Source organism: Erpetoichthys calabaricus, chromosome 1 (genome assembly GCF_900747795.2).
Source record: "Erpetoichthys calabaricus chromosome 1, fErpCal1.3, whole genome shotgun sequence".
Classification (NCBI taxonomy): domain Eukaryota; kingdom Metazoa; phylum Chordata; class Cladistia; order Polypteriformes; family Polypteridae; genus Erpetoichthys; species Erpetoichthys calabaricus.
In genome coordinates, this window is record NC_041394.2 from 221449121 (window position 1) to 221476159 (window position 27039).

The window sequence follows — 27039 nt, forward strand, 5'->3', positions numbered from 1 at the left end:
TATTTTCCTCTAGGGCAACGTTGGGTATTTCAGCTAGTACATGATACAAATGAAAAAGAAAAACAAGGTACAGCAGAATTGTCCCTAGTATCTACAAACAGTTTAATACAGTTAGGTCCATAAATATTTGGACAGAGATAACTTTTTTCTAATTTTGGTTCTGTACATTACCACAATGAATTTTAAATTAAACAACTCAGATGCAGTTGAAGTGCAGACTTTCAGCTTTAATTCAGTGGGGTGAACAAAACGATTGCATAAAAATGTGAGGCAACTAAAGCATTTTTTTTAACACAATCCCTTCATTTCTGGGGCTCAAAAGTAATTGGACAAATTAAATAACTGGAAATAAAATGTTCATTTCTAATACTTGGTTGAAAACCCTTTGCTGGCAATGACAGCCTGAAGTCTTGAACTCATGGACATCACCAGATGCTGGGTTTCCTCCTTTTTAATGCTCTGCCAGGTCTTTACTGCAGCAGCTTTCAGTTGCTGTTTGTTTGTGGGCCTTTCTGTCTGAAGTTTAGTCTTCAACAAGTGAAATGCATGCTCAGTTGGGTTAAGATCAGGTGACTGACTTGGCCATTCAATAATTCTCCACTTCTTTGCTTTAATAAACTCCTGGGTTGCTTTGGCTGTATGTTTTGGGTCATTGTCCATCTGTATCAATAAACGCCGCCCAATCAATTTGACTACATTTAGCTGGATTTGAGCAGACAGTATGTCTCTGAACACCTCAGAATTCATTTGGCTGCTTCTGTCCTGTGTCACATCATCAATAAACACTAGTGTCCCAGTGCCACTGGCAGCCATGCAAGCCCAAGCCATCACACTGCCTCTACCGTGTTTTACAGATGATGTGGTATGCTTTGGATAATGAGCTGTTCCACGCCTTCTCCATACTTTTTTCTTGCCATCATTCTGGTAGAGGTTGATCTTGGTTTCATCTGTCCAAAGAATGTTTTTCCAGAACTGTGCTGGCTTTTTTAGATGTTCTTTAGCAAAGTCTAATCTAGCCTTTCTATTCTTGAGGCTTATGAGTGGCTTGCACCTTGCAGTGCACCCTTTGTATTTACTTTCATGCAGTCTTCTCTTTATGGTAGACTTGGATATTGATACGCCTACCCCCTGGAGAGTGTTGTTCACTTGGTTGGCTGTTGTGAAGGGGTTTCTCTTCACCATGGAAATGATTCTGCGATCATCCACCACTGTTGTCTTCCGTGGATGTCCAGGTCTTTTTGCGTTGCTGAGTTCACCAGTGCTTGCTTTCTTTCTTAGGATGTACCAAACTGTAGATTTTGCCACTTGTAATATTGTAGCAATTTCTCGGATGGGTTTTTTCTGTTTTAGCAGCTTAAGGATGGCTTCTTTCACATGCATGGAGAGCTACTTTGACCGCATGTTGTCTGTTCACAGCAAAATCTTCCACATGCAAGCACCACACCTCAAATCAACTCCAGGCCTTTTATCTGCTTAATTGATAATGACATAATGACGGATTTGCCCACACCTGCCCATGAACTAGCCTTTGAGTTAATTGTCCAATTACTTTTGAGCCCCTGAAATGAAGGGATTGTGTTAAAAAAAATGCTTTAGTTGCCTCACATTTTTATGCAATCGTTTTGTTCACCCCACTGAATTAAAGCTGAAAGTCTGCACTTCAACTGCATCTGAGTTGTTTCATTTAAAATTCATTGTGGTAATTAATGTACAGAACCAAAATTAGAAAAAAGTTGTCTCTGTCCAAATATTTATGGACCTAACTGTAGTTATAGTGGTGAAAGTCAGAGCCCTATGCTACTGTTAAGAAAATAAGAACTCCAGCAAGGAGGATGCTTGATAAAGTAAACCACTAGGGGTTCCAAGGCCAAAGACCACCAGCCTTATGTGGCCATTCTACAGTCCATACTCTAAATAATGACAAAGTCTTTTACTATTATTATGAGACACCATCTAAGAAGATTTCATGCAGCAGGTCTCATCAGTAATTGAAGAATCCCCATCTAGGGAATCCATTCCCGGGAGTCCCGGACATTTTTCATTCCTGGGAATGAAACTGCTGTAATTCCCGGGAAAATGGGAACACCAAGCTCGCACATATAGCATGTAAAAGTGTAAAAATCGATCAAGAAATAACAGAGTTATAGATGAAAATAATTAAGTGGCACGTTTTTTTGGCTCACGGTGTAGTGTGTTGCTCGTTAATTCATTCAACAACAGACCAGCAGCAGTCAGTCTCCCAGCTCCCACTAAGACTGAGCACAGTGGACTGGGAGGTGTCTGCACTCTGCAGCTCACAAATGCCGGGACGGGGCAGAGTTCATTGACATCTGTGCTGTTGACAGCTTTGAACAGCAACTTGAAATTGCAATGTGTCAGTCTGTTGCATCCGCATTATCTGTGCCAAGAAACTTGCCATCACAGAATGATGACAAGAAACTGGATGCATCAGTAAAAGCTGAAATGGCGGTGTTTCAGAGCAACGGCAAGCGCAGGTGTTGTTTAGAACAAGTGTATCAGTATCTGATGACTGTGCCGCCTACTTCAGTGGAGGCAGAGCGTGCTTTCTCAGCGGTTGGCGTACTCTGCACGAAGGTGCGCTCTTGCCTGGATGACCGCACGCTCGACACGTTGTGCTTTCTATGCTCTTATTACTGCAACTAACTACATACATGTATTTATATGACAGCATGAACTGCTTGTAGTTAAGGTTAGTCTTTTATTGGTGTCAACATATTGCAGTAGTTTTATTAAAAATAAGTGTCTGTCGTTCTAAAACCATTCACATTTGAGATGCCCGTGCACTGTGTCATCCCCGGGAGCCCGGGATTGCTGGGAATGACATGCGGGATTTCCGAATTCCCGGGAATGGATAAACCCATCCGAGAATGGATTCCCTATCCCCATCCCTCCCAAAATCAAAAGCGTTTCTTAGCTGATCAGTAGGTAGCAGGCATACAGAGGATCACAATGAACTATTTTACATTTTTTGAACCCCATCATTCACTAGCAATGTTTTTTCTAGCATTCATGTTACATCGATTTATATTGTTTTACTGTATAGTGTAGCTTTATTATGACATATTCTTGTGCTCAAGAATGGAGACAAGCTGCATGCCGACTGGACGTGCAAATTACAATTCAAGCTTAACTAATGATTTACTCAATTTAACCTAAAATGTTACACAAGATGTTAAAGACATATAATTGTCTCTCAGTCTTGAGGGCAATTTATATACAGTACATACTATGTCACTCTTTTTAAGCCAGGGTTGCCGTTAGACATTGATTAGTGGTATTTATTTTATTATTTTGCAGTCTTTCTTCACTTATAGCTGTGGCATTTACAAGAAGGGAAAGACGGGTTTAAAAAGTGTACTGCATCAATTAAAGACAAAAATTAAGTGTATAATGTACAGATACGCACCTACGGTGGAGACACAGTGGTTGGAACAACTGCCTCACAGATCCAGCATCCCAGATTTGAATCCTACATCCAGGGAGTTTTAAATGGTGGAACCTATAACATAATGATGCCCCTTCCAGGGTTATTCCTTTGCTTGACTACTGCTAATATTGCCTAAATATAATATGTTAATGTCCACTTAGCTTCAATGGAGCTGTAATACGTTTTAATTTTTATATAAAAATGTTAATGTGATTTTTAGAGAGCAAACATAACTTCAATGCCACCATATCTTTCTCATTCCAAATTACATTATGTAAATAAAGAAAATTCATTACTTATTATTGTCTAACCTGTAGTTTTTCAGAAGGCACCAGTTTATGAAATCCAAATTACATTGATTTTACATGGAACACACTGTAGAGGAAGGCAATTTCATTGATATAGCTAGGGTCGCTTTCTCAAAAACTCTTTGTCCCAATCCTGGTGACTGACTTACAGACCAATAGTTAGATATGTTCCATTTCCATTTAATTGCAGTTTCAGTCATTTATATTGAACTAGGGGGCTCCGCCCCCTGCTCGCTTCGCTCGCCAACCCCTGGTGTTGGGAATGACAAAGAGCGTGATGTATGAATGAGATATAGAATAGTGTGACGGTGTAGATGATGCAAATAGAAAGCAAACAATAAAGTGTGTAGCACAGTGTAAAGGTTTATTTGAAAATTTCTTTGTACACGCCGTTTAAGTGTAAAAGGTAATTCCAGCTCAGAACTTGTAAGGTCAATGAAGATGGTTATTGTTGTGATCAGAGTCAAGTTTGTCAGAGGTTAGAAAGAGTTGTGTCTCTCAAGGAAGTAATGGAATGACTTGGGTATTTATGTTTTGCACATTAATATTTTTTGGACATAATATAGTGCGTTGTGTTAAAAGGGGCATTTGGTCTAATGAGATTGCTGTTCCAAATCTCTCTGTAACAAAGTTGTCGCAGATAAAAGCTTGAGGAATTGTAATAATATGTGGCTGAAGTCCATCTGTATTGGTGAATGTACCATCTCTCAGTTGTAATAAGCAATTGTTATGATCTGGTTCTGGACATCGTATCTTTTTTACTAACTGTATCTTTTGAAAGCAATGCCAATTGTCTGCGTATTTTAAGGTGCACTGAACAATAGCTGAGTGCATGGCATCTGGAAGAATAGCTAAGTACTGTCTAAAATCTCCTCCTCATAAAAGTACCTTTCATCCAAATCGAATATTATTATTCATAAACGTTTGTAGAAGTTTATGAATGGTGTTGAGTAAGTGACTTCATGCCATTGTACATTCATCAATAATTAACATTTTTTCAAGATGGATGTCACGTGCAGTGCCACCGTTAATGTTCATAGTGGATACCGATTTGTAGGATTTAATGCAGTTGATAAAGATTTCACTTTCAGGTACATCGTTAGTTAGAAGCTTTTGTAGATATTCAGTATATGAATGTAAAGAAGGCAGTCTAATTTGACCCTTTTGACAACAACGTGTAAATGTATTACTTGTATTGCCAGTTGTTTCTTCAGGGAAGTGAACTGAATGATAATGATTGCAAATGACATTCATTAATCCGAATGAATTTTCCTGGTGTATGTTTTGCCTGTGCCGTTTGAGAGGCGCGTTGTTGCATGTGTAGTATTTGGGACGTGTTGTTTTGGAGCTGTAATCGATTTGCCTGTGCTGTGTGAGAAGCCTGTTGTAGCCTTCCTTGCCGTTAACATATGTCTGAGACGGGAGGTGTTTCGTTTTGAATCCGTGACTGTTGCGATGTAGCACTTTGATTGACAGCTTGCGTCATGTGGATCTAGGATGTAGATTTGTGCATATTTGCGTTGTTGATTTGTTTCAGGGTGCACTGTTCCAATGCGATGCAGTATTTGTGCACATATGGGAAAGCAGTATGGGCCATTGCCTTTTGGTGGCCTGATATTTACTCCGATAGATGCAAAAGCAAATGAACTATTGAAGCTTTAGTTGAGCTTTGCGTTTTTGGAGTCGAGACATTTTTTCTTTTAGAAATATGGATAAGTAATAAGGAGTATTGCACTCACTGTTAATATGGAGCCTTTTCTGCGGTTGAACGGTTAATAGTGCCTTATTGTAATGAGATCCACCTATGCTGCATAGCCGTGTATTTTGTTGTTTCTTTCGTGTTCGTGTGTTTGTTCCTGTTATCCTTTCCTTTTCGTTTTGTACCCGTGACCGTGTATTCATGACTTGTTTCTTTCTCAGCATGCGAAATATGGATAAGTAATAAGGAGGATCACAGTCACTGTTAATATGTTTCCTTTTCTGCAGTTGAACGGTTAATAGTGCTTTATTGTAAGGAGATCCACCTATGCTGACACCTATGCTGTCTAGTGTGAAGGTGTTGACGTTCACTTTAGAATATGTGGCTTTGGGTGTCACTTCTTATGGATGTGTGTGTGGGGGGGGGGGTGAGGATTGTTGTTGCGCGAGCGTCTTCTTTCTTTTTGTGTTCCTGTGTCTTGTTGAATCCCCCTCTTTGTGTGTGTCCCGTCCCTTGCTTGTAGGGTCTGTGGGGTGGTTTTGTGTTCTTTTTTTTGTGTTCCATGGGCTTGTTGAATCCCCCTCTTGGTGTGTGTCCCGTCCGGTGTCTGTAGGGGGGGGGTGGGGGTTGCCTTGCTGTTGTGCGCGAGCCTCTTTTTTTTTTTTTTTTTTTTTTTGGGTCTAGTTTCGTGTGCAATGTGTTTCGTGCTTTGCCTGCGTTTGACTACTTTTTTATGTGCCTTTTCCTTTTTTCGATGCTCGTTGCGCCTCATTTCTCCTTTTTTGTCTTTTTTATGTGCTCACTCCTTTTTTCTGTGGTCTTGTCCGCCTTTCGCGGCCCCTCATCCGCCTCTCGCGGCCTCTTTTGTCCCCCTCTCGCGGCTCCTCATCCGCCTCTCGCCGACTCTTTTTGCGCCTGCGCAGTACGTCTTTTTGCAGCTACGGCCCATGGCCGGATGTGCCTGCGTCCATCATCCGGTTTAGCATTCTCGGTTAGTAATATGGATTATTACATGATACAGTATATTTGTTTTTGAGGGACACATACTAATTCTTGAGGTACCTATACTGGCATATTGGACATGTCAACTGTTACTCCTGGCCGATGTGCAAAAAACATTGGACTGTTATTTATCATTGATGTACAGTATATACAGTCATCTCAATCACCTTGTATGTATGACAGGTAATATTAAATTAACACCATCAAATACCTCATACTTGAAGAGAATGATTCGATTCTAATGTACAGGTCACATTGGCCTCTTTTTGTTTAGGATCTTTGTCTTCAGTTTAATATGGATGTCCTGATGGTGCCATATTATCTTCACTTTTTATTAATACTCTTCACAGGGTTCAATTATATATGTAAGGCCTTCAGATTCTTTTATATCTCTCTCATGATCTGTAATTGTCAACCATAACATGTTGCAATCTTTTGTTATCTTCTTGTAGACCACTGGCATTTTGCAAACAAGAATCATTCAGGAAAACCTCACAATAACAGCTGATTTTGTTTAAAGGTAATGACAATCACAAGGTTTGGCATGTCATGTCATAGAATTTTCTAACCTGCTTAATCCAGAATAGGGTCACAGGTCCTATGCCATCTAGCATAGGGCACAAGGCAGAACAAACCCCAGACAAGGTCTCAATCCATCACAGAGCAAACACACACACACACAGAACACACACTTGGGCCAATTTATTGGTGCCATTTCACCCAACCTGCATGTCTTTGGGTAGTGGGAGGAAGCTGAAACACCTGGAGTAAACCCACACAGACACGGGAAGAGCATGCAAACTTCACCCAGGAGGACCTGGGGCATGAACTGTGGCCTTCTTACTCTGAGGCAGCTGCACTACCACTGCACCACTGTGCCAGATTTAGAATGTGATTAGTTAAATCCCAAAGACTGTTGTAACCTGGTTTATAAAGAACCCACTTCTGTAACTACAGCACTGAAAGATTTTTATTTTTTATATGTTCCCTAAATAATCCATTTGTTTTTCACTGTAATATTCTTGGTTGCAAAATCTTTTCAAAGGTTCTTTCTAAATTTATGAAATTCATTAAGAGTGTGTAGAATCAATCAAACATAAAAAGATAAGAAGCCTGACAAATAAGAAGAGACTATGCAGTTCCTTGTACTGTTTTAGTTAGATAAGTTGTACCTGTATTTCACCAGATATCTGGTCACATTTACTCTGCAACTACAGGAATGAGTATTTTCTCCAAGACTGCAGTGACTCTTCATGTTAAGAGGTTCTTTTTAGCTTCAATCTTGAATGCACTTCTCCCTAATTTTTACTTAGCACATTTGCATAACCATTCATTTTGTAAATGTGGTAGATAATCTAGAGGTTGTTTGTTTGTTAATGCACAACTGTGCATAGCTCATCATTTATTTATTTATATAATGTAAACAAAAACACAAATAATATGTATAGGAATTACAATCAAGTAAACAGTAAGATTCGCTTCATATCTAACCCCACTTTGGTATATTTTTGCATTAAAAGAACAGGCATAGATTGTGACAGTTCCCATTCAGTATCCATGTTTTCTTCTAGTTTGTAATTTGGTTATATCAGGTTTATCTAAAAATCTTTTATCAAATGCCAACGTTGGTAGTATTTTTTGGCTTTTTCAGTCAATGCAATGTATGTGTACCTTGCATAGTTCCTTAACTGAAGCCAGTTTCTGGACCTACATAATTTTTAAAATGTGTAATGCTCCACCTTGTGGCTTTGGTTGGAAACTGCAGCCATGTTAGGCACAGGGTTGTGGATTTTCCTACTTTATAAAACATTCAATTAAAATGTTTGTATCAATGTAACAAGTTAGAATTAGAATAGTCTTGCAAAAAAATTAAAACACAGAAAATACACAGAAAATTTAAAGTGTTGTGCAATAATAAACTAATAGTCTCAAAATGTTCTGCTTCTACTATTTGCTTTAACAATTAGTTTTCAATTATTACTTTATTTGGTAGTTTATTTAACTTAATAATGATAGGCTAATTATACTAATAATAACTATGATAACCTCATATTATCCAGTATCTAATAAATATAATATAGTGCAAAATAAATGAATTCAAACCTTCCTAATATAAGTGCAAAGAGATGAAGTGCAAAAATGTAACTTGTAATGTTCACACCCACACCCATAATAGCTTGTTATCTGGTATTGGGTGGGATTTGTATCCTGCTAGCTTCACCTTTGTTAACCCTGACAAGGGATGCAGCTCATTGTCTAGTTTTCAGAGGTCCTGCCATTTCCAGATACAGAGCATGACTTTGATGTAGTAGAATCTACAGTATACAGTGGAAATTTAGGTTTGCACAATGTTGTTTTTTGCATTTGTAATTAATTTAGACCACTTTGTAGAAATCTGTTTTCACTTTGACAAGTCTTTCTGTTGATCAGTGTCAAATAAAACTGATTTAATTGCAATGTTAGGAAATGTGAAAACTTCCAAGGCACTGTATCTTTCCTAAAACTTCCCTATCTACTGCATACGTTTTGTCCACTAAATCCAGCCAGAAAAGGAGAACACCAGCGCTTACTAAACAACAAACATTCTGAGAGGACATTGGTGAAGTTTGTTTAGTTTTCATAGACGGTCTATCACAGACCTAACATATTACAATGGAAAAAGCATGTATTATTTTGTTTAATCAATTTACAAACATTGCATTTGCCTATGAAAAGCAATATTTTTAATATGACAGCCTCTCATTAGTGTTATGCTCAACTGACTGAGCTGAATTACTACAAACCATCCGATTACATGATTTCATTTGAATGACTGCTTATTAACTCTTTTCCAATTTTGCTCTGTCATTTTGGCTATGAGATGGGGTATTTGGGTATGGCTGTTAGAAAGAACCTTAAAATTGTTACTTTTTGATTTACTAATCTACAGTATGTACAGTATATAGTAATGTAATTTAATTAAAAAAAAGTGATTAAATATCAAGCCACATACAACAGTAAAAGCCTGCAGTAACTGTGATAATCTACTTTTTTTTTTTTTTTTTTTTTAAACACAAAGCGAGAAACACTTTATGCAGAAAAAAATTGTTTATATTTTGGGTTATGCAATATAACTTTGGTTACTCTGAAAAGGATTGCTTTGGTATTTTTTTGGTCAATTTTTACATTTGACATTCATTATAGGTGGCACACCATTTAGTGGGCTGACTCATAGACTTAAAATCCCGTGCTGGGTTGCGGTTTGTTTGGAGTTTGCATGTTTTCCCCATGCTCATGGTAGTCTTCTCCACATACTTTAGTTACTTTATCATTTGAAAATATGTGTTGATTGGCTAAATGATTACTGTAAACTGGTGCTGTTAGGCTGAATTGGCATACTGTGACGAACATATGTTTCATGTATTGCCAGGCTCCTGTTTCCTTCATCTCTATATTAGACTATGCATATTCAGAAAATGAATGAATGACTCCCATCTATTAATCTATTAACTAACCCTGCTTAATCTACTGTTTTAGTCATGGGAAGTTTAAATCTATCCCAAAAAAATGGAAGCATGGCAGGAGTCAACAACAGATGGGGGGCCATTTCTTCATAAGGCAAACACAAGCACACAACACTGTTCACGTCCCTTTATTATAAACTATGGGTCTAAAGGTTGCTACATTTACAGATTCAACTATTAAGAAATAAACGAAGCTTGCAAAATAAAAGTCTGAACTTAAATAAACAGGAAAGCAAGAGAGAAGGTCTGCCAAAGAGCTTCAGTGAAAGTTCCTGAGTGATCTAATAAAAAGCTGTATATATATTTATAAAAAAAAAAAAAAGACTGGCAAAACGTTTTTGATGAAAGTATAATTTTATTTGAATAAAAAGATTTTGGGCAAAACTCATTTTAATACACTTACCCAAAGGTAAATAAATTTACAAAAGTATGCAACATTTGTTTCAAAAAGTAATGACTTAAAAAGTAACTTTTTTTAGCCATATATATATATTATATATACACCCACACAATAATCTCAACTCTGGCAACAGGATCATATTTGCAGTTGGCACTCTTCTCTTCAGACGAATAGCCAGTGTATTCAAGTTATCATATTGAGCTAAAAAGAGTTCAAATAATTTAATAAAGTGGTTTCCAGAAATGCTAATATGGGTCACAAGTCCTGGTGTGTACTTTCCAAGACTTTTGTTGTCTCTGAATCTAAGGACTCATTTTTAGAGTGGTCATCTGAAAAGAAAGAAAGAAAAGATGTATAGAAACATTAGAAAGAGAATCCTTTCAAATAAGTATAGTATTTTTTCTTTCAACCTGCATGGAGAACATTACGCAAGGATAATGGAAGAATCAATCCATTTTCTTACCCACATATGTAGTTTAGGTTGTAGGACACTAGTGTACATCTCAACAGTGTTGGTTACAAAGTAGGAACCACACCCAGACAAGATGCCATTCCATAGCAGAGCACATTCAAATCATACTTGGCTATCACAGAAGTATCTATTAAAAACATTACATTTAGGGATGTGGGACGAAACCCCAGCCAAATCTTACAGAAGCTGCAAACATCACACAGGCAATGGTCATCCTGGACTATGAATTTCGGGCCTTGAGCTGCAAGGTAGAAGCACTGTAACTACTACATAACTTTGCCACCTGTAATTCCATTTCAGCAACTGTTAAATGCATTACTGTGGACATCTTGTTAAATCACAACTGAAAAGACATCAAAAATACATTTAAATTACTTGGAATAATCAGTTTACAACTTAATAGAGAGGTTTTCACTCTAATACTAAACACAGCCCTCTGAACAATGTGTCTTGTATCTTATGAAAAGCAGAATACTTTACTTCAATGGATGACAGATTTTTAGCAATAAAATTTAAGATATGGAAATGTAAATCACCAGAGTGACTGCATGTAGTAGTGATGTGTCGTTCGCAAACGAGCCGGCTCTAAGAGCCGATGCTTTGAAGCGAACGAGAGGAGCCGATGCCCATCGATCAGAGCCGAAGCTTCAGCGGCTCCTGCTCAGCTCTGCTGAAAATCCATTCGGCAGGGGCGGGACTTTACTTATATGGGCGCACAGAACATTGGCTCATAATGCCGACTCGTTCACGAACAACACATCGGACTAGGATCGTACCATTATGTGAAAGAAGGAAGGAGGGCAGACGCTCTGAAGACAGCGAGTGTTGGTACAGGCCAGGTACATAGGGCGACACTGTCGCTCTGTGTACCTGTCGCTGCGACAGACGAGGAGCCAGATTTAAATGCAAGCGCTTTGTGAAGAAAAAAAGAAGAGTGAAGAAATGAGTGAAAGCCGAAAAAGAAGCAGCATCTGGGTGCATTTCAGTGATATTGGAGACTGCAAAGCTAAGTGCAGAATTTGTAATATGAAAATATCCGTTAGAGCAGGGTCAACAACAAACCTGCACAGACATATAAGAACCACCCACCCATCCGTGCAACTGGAGGAGAGCGTGCCCTCTCTCCTGCCATCCACTGACCCTGGAAAAGAGCCAAGTACTTCTGCTGCAGCATCCACTGTCTTACCGAAAACTGCAGGTATAACACGGTCTTCAGTTCAAACCAAAATAAGCACATTTATTCCAAAACAAATGACGCCAAACAAACAAATAAGTGTCGATGAGGAGCTGGCCAAAATGATAGCTAGCGACTTTCAACCATTTTCCATTGTGAAGGACAGAGGATTTACAATTTTTGTACAGGCCTTAAACCCCATGTATGTTCTCCCTAGCAAAAAAACTTTGTCCCAAACAATTATTCCATAACTATATATCTGAGGATGGAGTACAACACTGTGCTTTCAGAAACCACTGCTCTGGAAAAAAGGTAGCATTTAATGACAACAGAGCTGTGGATGAGGCATTTCAAAGAAAAAGTGCAGCAGCAGCAAGATGCAACCCCAGCAGACTGTCTGCTCCTCCATCAGAGGGCCAAGAGGAAGAAATTGGAGCAGGGGCGTGTTCACAGGAACCACAAGCTTCTGCTGTGTGGAGGCTCTTTGACGAAAGAGCAACAGGAGACACTGCAAGGAGAAATCCCAAAGCTGATGCTATGCTGGAGTTGAGGTCCTATCTTGAGGAGCCCCTCATCCAAAGAGCTGAAGACCCACTGAGCTGGTGGGAGGCCAAGGCTGCAGTCTACCCACGCCTGGTTAAGGTAATGGTAGGAAGACTTTGCATTGTTGCTACATCGGCCCCCTCAGAAAGAGTCTTCTCAAAAACAGGACAAATAATCACGGAGAGGAGAAATTGCATCAGCCCATCTAAGCTGAGGCATCTGGCATTTCTGAATGCCAACCTGGCCTAAAAACTTTTATTCAAAGAGTCATAGTGTTGTGTTGTTGTTGTTGAGTTTGGCCTTTATTTAATTTGTTTGCTGTGGTTTTGTGTTAAGTTGATCATTTAAAGCTTTTATTAAAATGTTAAACAATAGTAACTGTATATTTTTTGTAATGAAAAAATGCATAAAAATACGTAATGTCTGAAAACAATGAATAAGAAATTGCTTATACACAAACCATTCATAATTGCTTAATTAGGCTAAAATATAAGCATCCAAGTGATACTAAACGAAGAGCCATTCGGGAGCCGTAAGAGCCGGCTCTTTAAAGGGAGCCGATCCAAAAGAGCCGAAGCTTTGAAAAGAGCCGGAGTTCCCATCACTAGCATGTAGTTGGATATTTTCTGTTTAAACTAGCAGTTCAGCTGTTAGGCGTTTTTGAAGTAGGCTGGATTTTGATGCAGTACCTTTATAATAAAGGACAGGAATGGATTTTGTGTAAGCTACAAACTCTGTGGGGTTGCCACAAACTTTTCTGCTAGATGAGGATACCAGAATAACTTGGAAATTTTGACCTTTTTTCTTTTTCACCATGAGTATTTGCTTATCATGGTTGCATGCTGCTTGGACATGCATGTAAGAATTTAATTTTTGTCCTGTAAACCTGGCAATGCTACTACTAATTTTTCAATATTATACAAAGCAGCTGCAGGAGTAGGACAGGATATTGCATTTCCCTGCTCCAGTTCAATGTTGTATTGTTTTTAAGTGTGAATGTAGGACTAATTCTCACTAACAAGTGCCTTTTTTGGCTTCTGCTCAAGTTCTTTTTTGCATTCAAAAGGGAATGGCAGACTGGACCCTCTGTAATGCACAAAGAACAACAGTAAGTCCTCAGGAACCTTCAGCCATCTTAAAGACATTAGATATTAAACTAGCACGAGCATGTAGAGTAGACTATTGAAAAGGAAGCACAGAGTATGCTATCCTGCAGATTTCCAACAGTCTGTAGGTGCATATGAAGCAAGTCAAAACTGTTGTATTATTTTTTCTCCAGTATAAGATCCAGAGATCCGGTCACTCTTTGTTACTTGGCCATTGGGTCTAGCATCACACCCGATTTATAACACAGCTGAACTGCAGTTCTGCAATCAAAAAAAAATAAATAAATAAATAAAAAAAGTGGCGTAGAAGTCTGCAGTCAGAATAATCTTGGGAGGGTACGGGAAAAACAAATGGAAAAAAAAAATTAAGTATAAATGTACTTGCATTGGGTTCTGAAAAGGCTTTTGCCAAATAAAACTTTGTACAGTCTTAAAGAGTACTTAAAATGAATGAAATGATAAACATTATATAAATGTCAAATGAAGTTAAGAAGACATAATGGGTAGTTTACATTTTTGTCAAGCCCTAATGTTTAAGCCTTCCTAAAGGAAAAGGCTAAACTAATCAATAGATACATGTATATTAATAAAAGAGTGACTTTAACCTGCATTTTTCAAGTTTGTCACTCCAAAAGAGCAAAGAAAAAAAAAAAAAACTGCCAAACACACACACAATGCAATTTACACCAGGACGAACATCTAACTAAGTGTGTCATGTTGTATGCTTGCACTAAGTATCTTTATGCATAATTATGAAATGTAATATACAAAAGATGCAAGATTTTGTTTCTTTCATCTCAGCCTCATCAGCCATAAGGCAGGTACCAATGCAGAATGGAGCACCAGACCACCATTGAGCACTCTTGCTCATACACTGAAGCCAGTTTAAAGTTACCAAATAATCCAGATACTTGGATACTTTCAGATACTTGGAATGTGGAAGAAAAGACAGAGAACCTGGAGAAAATTCACTGAGAAATGGGGAGAGTGGGCAAACTCCATATAGACAATGATGAGGAAGGGATTCAAGCCAAGTCTCCAAATGCTGGGATACAGCAGTGCAAAGCTCTGTGGTACTATTCTACTTCCCTTCAAGCTCCTTGTAAAATACACACACACTCAATACATCCATTTACTTGACTAATAAAATGTACAAGGAACAATATTTATATTCTATTATTATATTTACACACACACACACACCATGTACATATAAAGCTTGTACAACATTTATTCCTTAACAGTACAATAAAATATATTTTCTATAGAATTCTAAGGTGTTCTTTCTTGAATAATTAAGAAATAAGTGAACTAAATATTGAGTTCATTAGTTTACTTCTACGGGTCAAAGGGTATTTATAGCTTTCAATTACCAGATATATTTACACTTTGACTTTCTGTTAACAGCAAATAAAATAAGTAAATAAATAAAAAAATCACCAAGGAGTATGGAAAGAAACCTTTAGGAAGTAGGAGCTTCAACACCCACGGCTATGGTTGCCTGATCTTCCCACCCATAACTATGATAAAAGGGATTAGATAATCCCCAATTCCACTCCACCTCACTGTTACCAGTTATAGACAATAGCTCTTAATGTACATTATAGGCAGTGACAGAAGTTGCCTTATAGTAGTTTCTGTTAAAATATTTAACAGGGTGTGTTAAATGAATCTATGGGCTTTTCTAGCTAATTATCCAACTGTGCATGCAAAAAGATATTATATAAATGAGGGGTTTCATTCTGCTTAAATTTAGGGGAAAAGAACCAGAACAACAGAAGGTAATGGAAATTCAATGGTGAAGCCTGTATAAGATTGCCTAACTCAACTAGGTAAAAACTTCCCTTAGAGGGTAAGCCATTGGTTCATCTTTATTACAGGGCAAACTTCTCAGACCATTTCAAACTTGCCAGTTAATCAAATACAGATTTTTGGCATGTGGGAGGAAAACTGAATTACCCCTGCTAGAACAGGGAGATCTCACCCAGAGAATTAGCTAGTACTCAAAACTTGTCTTCTACAACTGCAACCCAAAATGCACATGCAAATAAACTTTTATATATTTTTACTGTACAAGCATGTCAACATTTTCATAAATATTACATTATCTGTAAGCTTTAAATGTAATAATTCACCAAATATTTCTAAAAAACTGTTGCCAAGAAGAAAGTACTGCACATTTCTCCAAATGGTTTGTTACCATACAGCCCAGCCAAAAGATACACATACAATGGATTTTCAGTTGGTATGTGAACAAGGAAGTTAATGTGGCCTACCATGAAATTAATGAAACCGTTAATTTCAAAATGGTGCGACAGTATTGTCTCCATAAACACATAGTGACTTGTCATTTGATTGCTTAGTGGCAACAAAATTTGTTGCAACTTGGTTCATCATTTGTACTCTGCCTAAATGTAAAATAATGAACCATTTATTATAGCATTATAAACAGAATACAAGAATGTTAAGCAAATTTATGATATCAAATTTTGTAACTGAAACTTCAAGAAACTACATTAGAAACATGCAAAAAGTTAGATAACTTATGGTAATAGGATTTTATTCCAAGCTTAAGTTTCTCATTGGCAAAAGTCCTTTTACCAAAAAATTTATCCTGCACCCAAATAGTTCACATATTAGTTGAGAGCCGTCTGTAATGGGAGTTTGACCACTGAGTACTACAGTATTCACTAGATTGCTCTCCAGGTGTCTTTTTTCTCCAAATCAAATTTAAGAATTACCTAAAAGCAATCAATGTTAAAATTACTGAAAACATCCACAGAGCCATAAGTGATGTACTGATGTACTTCATGGGGTTGAAGGTCTGATGAAAATGGTGGATATCTTCTAAGGGAATTTTAAAGGTGACATTGTCAAAATGTAATAATGTGTTCAATAATATTCTTTTATTACAAGTCACAATTTCATGATAGACCTCATATATATTACTGTATTGTTACATAGAAAAGCTGTAAAAGATAAAACAATAAAAATCATACTGGAAACAAGTGACAGCTTTCAGTCAACATTTTTATGCTCCCATACGTCACAGCTCTTCTTGACTGTATTGCACAATGAATGATAAAATAAGATGCAAGAGGCAGAAACCACAATTGAAAAATTCAGAACTACTGTACAGCAACAGAATGATTCTGGACTGATCTGTTCACAAATAGGACAATAGGTCATGCACATATGAAAAGAGTTGACTAAGCACTGAACATCCTCTCCTGTCTCCATCCAACACAGAAAAAAACTACCCTTAGTATCGTAAATGTCAGCATGGCATATACATATCACTTATTACTCAAGGTGTCAAACAAATCAAAAAACGCAAACTGGAAGAAGGAAGAAATGTTTAAGGCACACTAATATAGCTTGATAGCCTAACAATTGGAATCAGTACCTGCAACTAATATATATAGTGCATTTAAACAACAATTGGCAAAGGAATATTTTCAAAGGTCAATTATACAGCTGGCAAAGATTTTAAGTAAAAAAAGTTAATTAGCCAAACAACCACCAGAGAAAGAAGCATATTGAGTACTGGATCTTTTACTCAAGCATTTTAAAGAAAAGTATTTACTATAAAGTGATGCAGATATTAGAGGCCAAACTGAAATTTCCTTTATAAAAATAACAAAAAACACACCAAGAGAACAGAAGAAGTAACTCCGGAGCATCTTTGTGGTGAAACATGGATCATGCTTGTGTCCTACCGATTTGGACAGCAAACAATTACTTACAAGTGGGTTCATAATTTAAGTTGGGAAATGACCTCTTCGTAACTGGAGTGCAAAGTCTGTGGTTATATTTAACAAATGTAATAGGGCTTGGCAGGTTAGTGTCAGGAATACAAAGGGTTGTATAGGTGTGAAAAATAGTAGTAGGAGATACATATGTTTCAGGATCCTCCCTGAGAGAGAGAGAGACTTTATTAATCCCAAGGGGAAATTCACATTATGTGGGTCAACAGCCATTAGAGGTCAGTCTATATGTGGTGTAAACAGTATATAAATGCAATGAATTATTATTATTATTATAGCGATTTATTTTAACCACTAGGTCAATCAGTCTTCTTGTGAGTGTAATGCAAGCAAGCAGCTGCTAGTGGGTTGCCTTGCATCTAAGACTTTAGTAACTGTCCAAAGAGAGCTCTGTAAGACAGGTAGTAGGACTACAGGAAGGCACTCCTGACCCAAGAAGCCATTCCTGGAATGATTCAAGAAGAGCAATTGTTAGGGAGCTTTAAAGTCACTTCCTGATGAGACACTAAGTGCTGTGAGTGTAGGGTCAGCAAAGGCTCAATCTGGTAGGACAGTAGTGCAGTCGGATATTCAGAGTGAGTGCTTGTATACTCTGTGTTGAATTGTGTGTTCATGAATCAAAAAAAACACCACCAATCAGGTTGATATAGCCCAAAGCCCTTTCATAAGGCAAGTCTGGGTTGCTGTGAAGATTACCTTCCATCCGTGTCTCTTGTTACTTTGACTCATTCACTCTTTATCCCTCTGTTCTTTTAATTTTACATAATAAAACCTCTTATTTTGTTAACGATCTAGTCTTTTCCTCTTTTTAGTACTTTTGTTCTGGGTAAGGGTGGGACACACATATTCCAGAAGGAAAATATCACAGCTGTTTATTTACATTTCACACTTCCAGATGTAAAGATTGCACCTGTAGTAATCACACAATGATCTTAAAAAAAAAAAAAACAATCATGTGATTAGGCATGCTTTGTTATGATATTCAGTACACTTTACAAGCATGCATGCATACATACATGTCTATATTACTATAGTATGTTTCTAAAGGAAAAAAAAAATTCACCTGTCTGTTTGGTTTCTACACAAACTCCTTCTTGATCTTCAAAGCCCACAGCACAAAAGCATTTGAAGCTGCCTTTCGTGTTAACACATTCCTCATTTTCACGAGAGCAGACTTTCTCTTCAGAATTATCACATTCATTTATATCTGAAAACACATAAAAGTAATTTATTCACAAATAATATTTAACAGGAAAAATGTAAAGGTGTTAAAAAGGCAAGAAAAAAAAAATCATTAATTTTATAGCGCACTTCCATGTGGAAATTGCACATGCCCTCCGAGTCTGAATGGGTTTTCCGACCACGCAACATTCAGGTTAGATACATAGATCAAGAAGAAGAACAAAGGGGAAAAAAAAAAAAAAAAAAAAAAAACACAACATAATCAAAACTAAATTTTTATTCACCTGTGCATTTTGAATCTTCCAGGGTATATCCAGAGGCACAAGCTTTACATTGATCAGGGCCTTCTCCAGTACAAGTATCACATGCTTCATCACATGCTGTTTAAATATTGGAAAACAAAGTCAAACGCATTAAAAAAACTCAAACTTTTTATACTAAAAACAGAAATTTTCTAATGCAACATATCCTGCCATTTCCACCATCATTACACAAACGGCACCAAGTCTACTTTTCGTCACAATGTTAAAGTGATTACATTATAATACATTAAAAATACAGCTTGTAAAACCAGTTATTAAGCACCAAATAAACAAATTTGAAGAGATGTACATATTCTGTTCTATAATATCTCATCATGTCAAATTGAGAAAATATTTTGGTTAAATAGGAAAGAGACCACATGCATTAATACGAACATATACTAAATAACACCGTTTGATAGAGGGGAAGAAATTGCAAATAGCTCTAACATGTTTTTCTGAACATATTCTAAAATAACAAACAAACCTTTGCAGGTGTAGGATCCAGGACTGTTTAAGCAATATTGTGATTCTGTGCAAGGTGAACTTTCGTTAGCACATTCATCAACATCTTGAAAAAGAAAAAAACAAAAAACATTTAATACCTTCTCCTTAATATTATTTCCAAATGAAAAGTGAGAATCAATTAGTTTCACATTTAAGCCAATGCAGTTAAAAAGGTAGAAACACAAAAGTGTAAGTGAAACTCTATAACTTTAAGTAATACTAGGGGGCTCCGCCCCCTGCTTGCTTCGCTCACCCACCCCTGGATTTAGTTTACCGGATATACAATTTAAAGAGATTGTTATTTTCATGGGAATTGTTACATATGCATCATTTTCATTTTTAATTTAAAAAGTTTGTAAAAACAATACTTGTCCTTTATTTCCAGCACCGAGCGTGGTTACATCTCTTTCTTGCAGGGCGTATAACGCTGCTAGCGTTGTGAAGGGGGTGCGACTGAACGCACGCTAAGGAGATGCCATCGGATCATCTGCTGTCTTTCTGCTGCTGGCGAGTTGCCCGTTTTGCTTGTCTTACTGCCCGATCCATTTCAAAGCCTGTACTGCAGCTGTCCTTTTGCCACTTCGTGTCTCTGCTGCTCGTGTTGTGAAAAGGTAGGGGCGGGGGGGGCGGGGGGGATGGATTGTTAGGGTGGCTGAACACACGCTAAGGAGAAGTGAGAGAGCTGGGAGCACATGCAGTGTGTCTGCCAAAAGCAATCCAACAACTGTTAGGTTATATGTCCGTGGACTTGTTTTAAATGATGTCTCACTGCCTTGTCTCACGTGACGTTGTAAAAACAATACTTGTCCTTTATTTCCAGCCCTGGGTGTGGTTAAATCTCTTTCTCGCAGGACGTGTAACACTAATCGCATTGTGAAGGAGGTGCCGTCGGATCATCTGCTGTCTTTCTGATGCTACTGCTGCTGTCGCGCTGCCTGTCGATCATTTTAAAGCCTGTACAGCAGCTGTCCTCTTGCCACTTTGCGTCTCTGCGGCTTGCGTGGTGGCTGAAGGCACGCAAGGAGAAGCGGTCGGATCATCTGCTGGCTTTCTGCTGCTGGTGAGCTGCATGTTTTGCTTGTCGCTTGTTGTTGTTTTAAGAGCTGGGAGCAAGTTACAGTGTCTCTCGCGGGACTTCAAATTGTCTTCTGAGAAGTTTTTTTTTTTTTTTTATAATAGAGAGATTAGGATTTTGTAGACAGCAATGAAGTTCAATTAACATTCAATATTCCACTGTGGTCAGTGTATTGAATATGTGTTGCACTTGTATACACAATCTAATTATGATAACTTGCTCTTTCATGTACAATATATATTTTATTTCCCCTTAATGTAATACTGTCAAATTGCTTGCTTTTCTTTTTATTTCACATTCTTCCCCCCAGCATCCCCATTTTCACTACTATGATGTATTAGTCTAAGAAAAGTATTTCTTAGGCTGTACCCATGAGAAACACAGAGAACATTCTTGGTTTCCAGAGTTTTCTAGCAAAAGGTGTGATGCTCCAATATAAACTCTGTGTAGCTTCCTTAACCAAAACAATATTATATTAAAATTATGAAAAAGTTTGCCACAACCTGGTACATGAATCCCCACAACCATTGAAATCTAGAAATGCTATAGCACAACAAACACTGACCAACTCATCTCTGGGACTTTTGAGTTACAGCCCAATGTGGGCACTGACAATTCCTCACCTAACCGAGAAGGAGAGAGACTTTGCATTTTCCCTAGCAGAACCTGACACTGATTGTGCACTGAACAATCACAGTGAAGTTTGTCCATTCATGGAGATAAGTCCCTCTGCTGGACATAAGACCCCAACAGATAAAATGTATTAATAACATACAAAATAAATAATAAATAAATAAACAAGTAGAATTCATCTTACCGTTACACTCTTCCACATTATTTTTAAGCCACCCATTTTTGCATTCTTTGCAGTCCTTATTGGTTGGGCCAGTACATGTCTTGCAAGACTCATGACATTCTGAAACAGTTATACAGAAGCAAATATTTAAGGGAAAGTTACTTTCGTTCTATATCACTGTCTTATGTATCTAAATGTTCATAATTTTCCATGCATATATACTCTTGAAATAAGAACCGCATGAAGCATTTTTGCATTTTTACCTAGTTATAAATATTTCAAATTCCTAATAATTTACTTATAGCAAATTTTTAATTCTAAAATAAACCCCTTAAAATAAGGATACCTAGGTTTTGTTTGTATGGTTTAAATGCAAACATTTTCAAATAGGTTTATATCCAGTAAGATATCTGCTAAAACACATTTTTTAAAGTTTACCATCTGTATAACTTTCTATTTCAGCGGATTGATTGCAAAATGGATATTTTAAAATGTTCTTTATTTTTTTTTTCTTATTTATACAATTATTTTAAAGCAGTAGTATCAAAAACAGATTACCTGTACATAAACTGAAAGTGTCATTTCGTTCTTTACTATAATAGCCATCTGCACACTCTAGACACAAATCTCCTTCATATTCCTTGTCACAACTGCATTTTCCATCACCTGTTCGAGTGCCATCCCCCTTGCATTTTCCATTGCCATTGCAGGGACTCTCAGAGCCTCCAATACAAGCTCAAAAGCAAAAAGAAGTTATGTTAACAAAGTAACAGGATTATATTCTTGAAATATGTTGTCCATACAGGTTTTCTGAGTAAGCTACCTTTATACACATTTTATAGTAAACATGTAAGATACCTTTTTTTTTTTTTTTTTTTTTTTTTTTTTTTAAAGACCTGTTAAATGGGAATTTAATTTTAAAAAAATCACACACATAATTACTTATTTTATTTAGTAACATAAGAATAGACCTCAATTTGTGCCAAAACACAGATCTGTGCCAAACACAGATTTTTCAATTTTTAATTTGTAATTCTACACACTTCTCCAGACGTTTTTTTCCCCAGTCTTATTTTATTTAGATGAAACAGTACATTTGTCTTCCAATATAATTACAAACTGTGTAACAATTAACATACTGAGTGCAACTTAATATACTGTGCAAAAAATTGCATACTGATGTTAGTTTACTCAAATGTTGAAGTCTTAACAAAAGCTTAAATAGTTAATATCTTGAGAGATGTAATATTTTGCAAACATCACAAACTATATGATGATCACTGATGATCCCCAGTAAATCATGACTATCCAGATGCAATCATAGTATGCTTTACGGCTAATGTGTTATATATTACATTTACCTAATTCATCTACTATGGTATGTAATGCTCTCATTGTTTATAATTTCCAAGTGTACGCTACTTTTTCAAGCTCCATTACAGTTTGGCTCCTCCATCCCATTTAAATGAAGGAGCCAGCATGTATACAACTCTCTAAACCCCTACTGGAAGAAAGGGAGGTGCCTGCATGTGCACTGTACTTCAGGTAGATATGCAAAAACAGTTATAGTCAAAATTAAAACTAAGAAAATGCATATTTCGCACTTTAATCCACTTTCTACAGAAATTTTGCAGATGTTACACACAGTTTTTAAATCAGTTTTTGTGGCTTGCTTTTCTGTGTGCTGTCAAAAGTCTATAAATATTATAACACTTTAACTTTCTGTTTTAAATAAACTGGGGAATCACAAAACTTTACAGTATTCTCAAATGAATGTACTAAATGCCTTTCCATTATTATTAATTTTAGCAAACACCTTTATCCAAACAGACAATGAATGCAGGAATATTTTAAGGGACGGCTGACAGCCCAACCTGGCTGGGACGCCCAAAAGATGGAAGGATGGGGGAAGTAGGCTGCTTTAGGGCACTGCAATCTCCCCAAAATGCTAGATGGCAGCTCACAGGGCACTATGGGACTTGGAGTTCGATATCCCAACTAGGGGGGTGCTGTGGAAGAGACATATGGCATGACGTTTCCGCCTAACCAGGAAGTGCTTGCAGACCATGTGGGCGGAAGAGCAGAAGCACTTGCAGGTAGCCCAATATAAAAGGACTGGACCGAACTCACAGAAATGAGCCCAGAATCGGGTGGTGGGTTGACAAAGCTTGTTGGGAGGAGTGGAGGAGTAAAAGACAGATAAAGACGACGAGTGATGGGCAGTAGGTGTGGAGTGATGCCATCCAATTGCTCACTTTGTGTGTGGTGGCTGAAGTAAATTTAAAGACAAACATGTAGGCTCATTCGCTAGCGTTAACAGAGTCTACTGTACTGAAATCAGCTAACTGAAAACAATGGGAATAAATAAATAAATTTGTTATTTGTGTTAAAATGCACTAGAAGTCTATAACAAAAAATACAAATATTAAATTTTAAAGGCATTTTCTTGTGTACTGAACAGTACAAATATTTTTTGATAGGAGTTGAGAAGAGGTAGGTCTGCATACATAGGCTAGCTGAGAACGTAAACAGTGAAACCAGCTGATGGAAAACAATGGAAACAAAAATGAACTTTGTTACTTTGTAACAAAATATACATATTAACTTTTAAAAGCATTATCTTATGCACAAACAGCTGTACATATACTTGTTTTCTATAGGGGTTGAGGGCTGGGAGTTGCATTGTGTTCAATGGGTGCCTAGGCTTTCTTTGCTAGACTTACTAACAAATTGAACATGCAAATGAGCTCTTGGAATGGAACTCATTCGTATTCATGGGAATTACTTTATTTACGGATCAATTCACTTTCAATTATTAGCTTTAGAATTATTAAAAACTTTACTTATGTTTTCATTTTTGAAGTGGCTTTTTTGATTTTTTTTTGAATTTTTAAAAATTTCAGTGAGATAATAAAAAGTCAATGACTCTGTGTACTCTGAGAGAGCTGAAAAAACAATTTTTTAAGAATTATAGCTGCTGAGATTTTAATCTTAAGAGAACTAAACATTCCACTGTTTTAGAAAAAGAAAAAAATATATATACAAAAGTTAAATTATTGAAAGCTTATGTCAATTTCTTCCCAGCAGTCAAGAAAACCACCTGTGCTTATCAGCTCAAAGCCACTTGTTCTGTCTGCCTGCTCGGACACTAGAATGAGGTGATGACAAGCCAAGGATAGAGTGAACTATAAGAAAACTTAGCTCTATTGTTTCCAAAGATGCATCTGCCCAAACCTGCAGCCTTGAGGAATGCTTGTGCAATAAGAAGACATTCATTTAAGAGGTACAGTATGTTATGAGTGGGTCCTTCAGATTCTGACTCAATGGTGGGAATCGATCAATAAGCAAGTCTCAGTCACACTGCACAGTGTAAGGGGTAATCTGGACAAGTTTTGGTCAGATGATGGACACAAGGCCAGGTGATGGGCATTAGATAATGGTGAAAAGAACCAGAAGGAGGAGGAGAGTATTTTGCATAAACGATAAGAATTGTAATAAAAATAATCTCCCACCTAACTGCTGGCACTCATATACTGATTGCTCATCCAGAGGCTTGGTAGGTCTTATTTCCTGAAAAGGTTTTCTCTAGGACACTAGTTGGAAAACAGGATAAATGGGGAGGGATAAAAACTTACAAGTTGGAACTTGACATATACTGATAAGAATCTGGTACTTATTATTTCTCACCCTATAATATTAAAGTAGATATAAAGTTTCAAAATATTAATAGTTGGGGAAACAAATCATGATAATCATTTATCAGGTCCATAAGATAGATATATGAATCTCTGGGACTATAAAAATCATTCAGTCAAAGCCCAAGGGGGATATTTCTCTGATCAATTAATATTTACCTGCTTTTATTAATTCTGTTTTATAGTCTACTAATAACCAATTATCCTTCTAATAAAGAGTGATATAACAAGTTAACTTGAAAACTTAAATGGAACTGTGTCAATTTTGAAGAAAAGTAAAAATTTATTCTCAGGCTCCAGCTTTAAAAACTACAGCTCCAAAGGATATATAACATAATATTCATTAACTCAGTTAATCTAGTTCAAGGTTGAGGTGGGCTGGGCACAAGGCAGTAACTAGCTCTGGAACAGTTACTAGTCAAATGCAGGCAATTTTGAACTACAAAGACACAGGAAGAATATGCAAACTCTACAGAGACCTCTAAACCAACAAAAACCTAATATTTATAAAATAAATATTAATCATAAATACAACACATTTCTGCATTCCTAATTTCCTCCTAAGTCACTATAGACCAAATTAATACCCTAAGTTCTTGTCTATAAGCCGCGGCTTATCTAAGGAAAAATGAAAATGAAAAAATAGAATATCGGCTTATACATAAATCCGGCTTATACAGTAATCCCTCCTCCATCGCGGGGGTTGCGTTCCAGAGCCACCCGCGAAATAAGAAAATCCGCGAAGTAGAAACCATATGTTTATATGGTTATTTTTATATTGTCATGCTTGGGTCACAGATTTGCGCAGAAACACAGGAGGTTGTAGAGAGACAGGAACGTTATTCAAACACTGCAAACAAACATTTGTCTCTTTTTCAAAAGTTTAAACTGTGCTCCATGACAAGACAGAGATGACAGTTCTGTCTCACAATTAAAAGAATGCAAACATATCTTCCTCTTCAAAGGTGTGTGTGTCAGGAGCACAGAATGTCACATAGATAGAGAAAACAATCTTTAGCAAACAAATCAATGGTGCTGTTTGGCTTTTAGGTATGCGAAGCACCGCGGCACAAAGCTGTTGAAGGCGGCAGCTCACACCCCCTCCGTCAGGAGGAGAGAGAGAGAGAGAGAGAGAGAGAGAGAGAGAGAGTTTGTTTTTCAGTCAAAAATCAATACGTGCCCTTCGAGCTTTTAAGTATGCGAAGCACTGTGCAGCATGTCTTTTCAGGAATCAGCTTTACAAAAGATAGCAACGTGAAGATAATCTTTCAGCATTTTTAGACGAGCGTCCCTATCGTCTAGGTGTGCGAACAGCCCCCCTGCTCAATCCCCATATGTCAGGATCACAGATAGTCAGCGCAAGAGAGAGAGAAAAGTAAGCAATCTAGCTTCTCAGCCATCTGCCAATAGCGTCCCTTGTATGAAATCAACTGGGCAAACCAACTGAGGAAGCATGTACCAGAAATTAAAAGACCCATTGTCCGCAGAAATCCGCGAACCAGCAAAAAATCTGCGATATATATTTAAATATGCTTACATATAAAATCACAATTTAAATGACCGCTACGCGCGCGTGTTGACTCGGCGACACCCAGAGCAGAAAGAACGCGCTCCGGCTGCGCCATGCGGGGAGTGAGAGAGACGTCAATATCTCACACTCTCTCCCCCCTTAAAGAAATTAAATGGGTGCGAGTGAGACCACTGACCTCCCTCTCTTCTATTAGTTATAGGTTATAGAACGTTCGGCTTATCCATGAGTCCGGCTTATCTATGATAAGATTTTATTTTAAAAATTTGTATGATTTTTGGTCTCCGGGTTATACACGAGTCCGGCTTATAGACAAGAACCTAGGGTAATAGACAGTGCTTGATTTTTTTTTTTAACCTAAATTTGAGACAAAGCCACTTGTCAACAAGCAACTGGTCAATGTCCTTTAGCCATCCAGTATAGTTTTGCCTTTGCATGCTTTTGCTCAAGGAAAGCCAGAACTTTGCACATTGCTTTAGATCAAATATTTTGAATGAATGCCCCTTGCTACCGATTTTCACTATTTCCTATA

The 27039-nt window shown here is 37.3% G+C and overlaps 1 protein-coding gene across 1 annotated transcript in view; it reads right to left on the bottom strand.

The window, feature by feature from the left end:
• Positions 1-10566: 10566 nt before the first annotated feature.
• Positions 10567-27039, bottom strand: part of creld2 (cysteine-rich with EGF-like domains 2) — a 32070-nt gene continuing 15597 nt past the window's right edge. Inside the window, exons 5-10 of the mRNA XM_028812044.2 lie at positions 21843-22019; positions 21306-21404; positions 19394-19477; positions 18889-18984; positions 18486-18629; positions 10567-10689 (exon numbers count right to left, since the gene is read on the bottom strand). Of these exons, the coding sequence (XP_028667877.1) occupies positions 10616-10689; positions 18486-18629; positions 18889-18984; positions 19394-19477; positions 21306-21404; positions 21843-22019 (674 nt within the window). The 3' untranslated portion in view covers positions 10567-10615. The remainder of the gene's footprint in view (positions 10690-18485; positions 18630-18888; positions 18985-19393; positions 19478-21305; positions 21405-21842; positions 22020-27039) is intronic.